This window comes from Austrofundulus limnaeus, unplaced genomic scaffold, assembly GCF_001266775.1.
Source record: "Austrofundulus limnaeus strain Quisiro unplaced genomic scaffold, Austrofundulus_limnaeus-1.0 Scaffold1405, whole genome shotgun sequence".
Lineage (NCBI taxonomy): Eukaryota > Metazoa > Chordata > Actinopteri > Cyprinodontiformes > Rivulidae > Austrofundulus > Austrofundulus limnaeus.
Genome location: NW_013953807.1, coordinates 10,920 through 13,262, shown reverse-complemented (window position 1 = coordinate 13,262; position 2,343 = coordinate 10,920). Strand labels below are relative to the sequence as shown.

Genomic DNA, 2,343 nt, shown 5'->3' with positions numbered 1-2,343 from the left:
GTCCAAACTGTAGACTGGAGGTTCTGAGGTCAGTTCACTGCAGCTGTTGGAGGTTTTCTATGTTTTTCCAACTAAAAAACTTTTTGTGTCTCTGACATCTAGTAAAACTAATTCTGTCCACTTCAATCATTTAGTTCAGATTTCTGTTTGAACCTTCAGCTCATAGCTTTTATTCTTTATTCAGGTTGAACACCTGCAGTTTGTCAGAGATCAGCTGTTCCTCTCTGGGCTCAGCTCTGAAGTCCAACCCCTCCCATCTGACTGAACTGGACCTGAGTTACAACACCCTGTGTGACTCTGGAGTGAAGGGTCTGTGTGGTTTCCTGGAGAGTCCAAACTGTAGACTGGAGGTTCTGAGGTCAGTTCACTGCAGCTGTTGGAGGTTTTCTATGTTTGTCCAACTAAAATCATTCACTGATCCTTCACAACTGATTCATTTAGAAATGTTTCCTTCATTTCAAAAGTTCAACTTGAACACGTCTGTTTTGAGTTTTCTCTTTCCAAACATCTAAAAACCTTTTTAGAACTAAAACCTTTTGCTGCTTTTTTGAAGCTTTAAAGAACTTTTCTTGGTTTAATAAATCCTGTTAACATTCAGCGGAAYGCCCGCGTGCCGTTTTTGGTTCGTTTTGTTTTGTAATCTCCGTTCTGTGTTCCTGTGTTTGTGTGCAATGCATCAAACGTGACGTCTAGGCCCTCTTCTTACAATTGACACCTCATTTGACCAACTGGGTTCAAGTATCGGCTGTCCAGGTGCAATAATATATGAGAAGTTACCTACTTTCGGTTTCCGTCTCCTGGATTTGATTGACTGTAAAATTGGCTAGTCAGCTCTGAGCTTTGTTCTGATGCCACAGCTGTTTAGTCAATCACCGTACCTTTCATTTGGTGTATATATTGAGGGGGTGGGAGCTTTGTTCAGTGACAGAGATTGTAAACACGCATGAGGTCGCCATATTTACACAGTCCTTCATGCTAACGAATGAAACTAACACTCACAGGAAAACGKTTTTTTTCCATCGTTTTTGGAAAGTTAGCTGACAAAACATGCTGATAAGATGAAAATATTTTTGTTATTATGTGTTTCGAGTGCTTCAAGACATGGAAGAGTGATTTTTGTGGCCAGGAGAAGTTTAAAAGTATGGATAAAAAGACTTCTGGTCGCCATTTTGAATCGCTAATTTCATCATATTTGAGGACAAATATTCATCAAATGTGAGTGAAAAACAAATAATTTTTCGCTGCTGCTGGTTTTAGTAGCTTTGTGGAATGTTAATGCTCTGAAAGAAATAAGGATATATTTGTTTATTTTTGCAGTTTGTCTGTGTATTGGTGGAAATTTGGCTGAMTGTACAGTGTTGGTGTAAATATTTATGATCATTAATATATATATTTAATTTAATCATGCTGTGAGTAAATATGGATGGTAGAATGTGTTTCTTGGGGGTTTTATCTTTAATTTGAGCCCAGAGTGAAGTCCCTTTGTTGAAGCAATTAGAAATTACAGTGTTTTAGACAAAATGTACAGTCTGTACATATTGTCCAAGTGTACAAATATGCAAATGAGACATGCTGGATTGTACTTTGTCTCAAATATTCATATTTTATGCTACTGTTACCAAATTTGAACTGGTAATAGTTGAGATGTAACATTTTAGCCCAGTAAAATTTGTTTGATAACATCTCATTCCCTTCATATTCTGTGATAATTTATTAATAAAAAATTAAATATTTAGGGAGAAAAAATATCTTGGTTTTTGTGTATTTTACTTCAATATACTAAATACTAGTTACAGTTACAAAGAATATGACTGCTGTTTGGAAGTTCAGATTGATAGCTTGAAAAAGAGACCAAGCTTGTGAATTTACTTTAAAGGGTTCAAAAGCAGTACTTCGTTTAATTTGTGTCTTTTTTTAAGGTGTTTTATGGTATTTTATGCCCGAAGCTCTGATCATTGAATCTTTGAATCTCTGAATTTTGATCATTGAATTTTCTCATCATGACAGATCAGTAAAAATTCACCAAACTAGGATCAGGGATTAAGCTGGATTTTGCTGTAATCCTGGCTGATTKTGAAAGATAACRTTGTTTTTCTTCAGGTCAAGTTGAGAAGTAGCAAACAAATCCAGAATTGGACTTGAATGCTTCATTGAAAGAAATAAAGCCAAACAATTACCAGCAGCTGGAGCAAAATCCAGACTGTTCATTCGGTCAGAGGATTTTGGTGAGGAATGAAAACAAAGCAACACATTTGATCCATTTTCTTCTGACAAAATTTCTTCAACAAATTACATATCCATATAATAATAAAACTAATAATTAATAAAATTATATATAATTTT

General features: G+C 35.3%; 1 protein-coding gene across 1 annotated transcript in view; it reads left to right on the top strand.

Moving 5' to 3' along the window:
* LOC106535282 (NACHT, LRR and PYD domains-containing protein 12) overlaps window positions 1-2,343 on the top strand; it is a gene marked incomplete at its 3' end in the record, with an annotated part of 51,071 nt that overhangs the window by 43,691 nt on the left and 5,037 nt on the right. Inside the window, 1 exon segment of the mRNA XM_014032256.1 lies at window positions 185-358. Coding sequence (XP_013887710.1) covers window positions 185-358 — 174 coding nt within the window.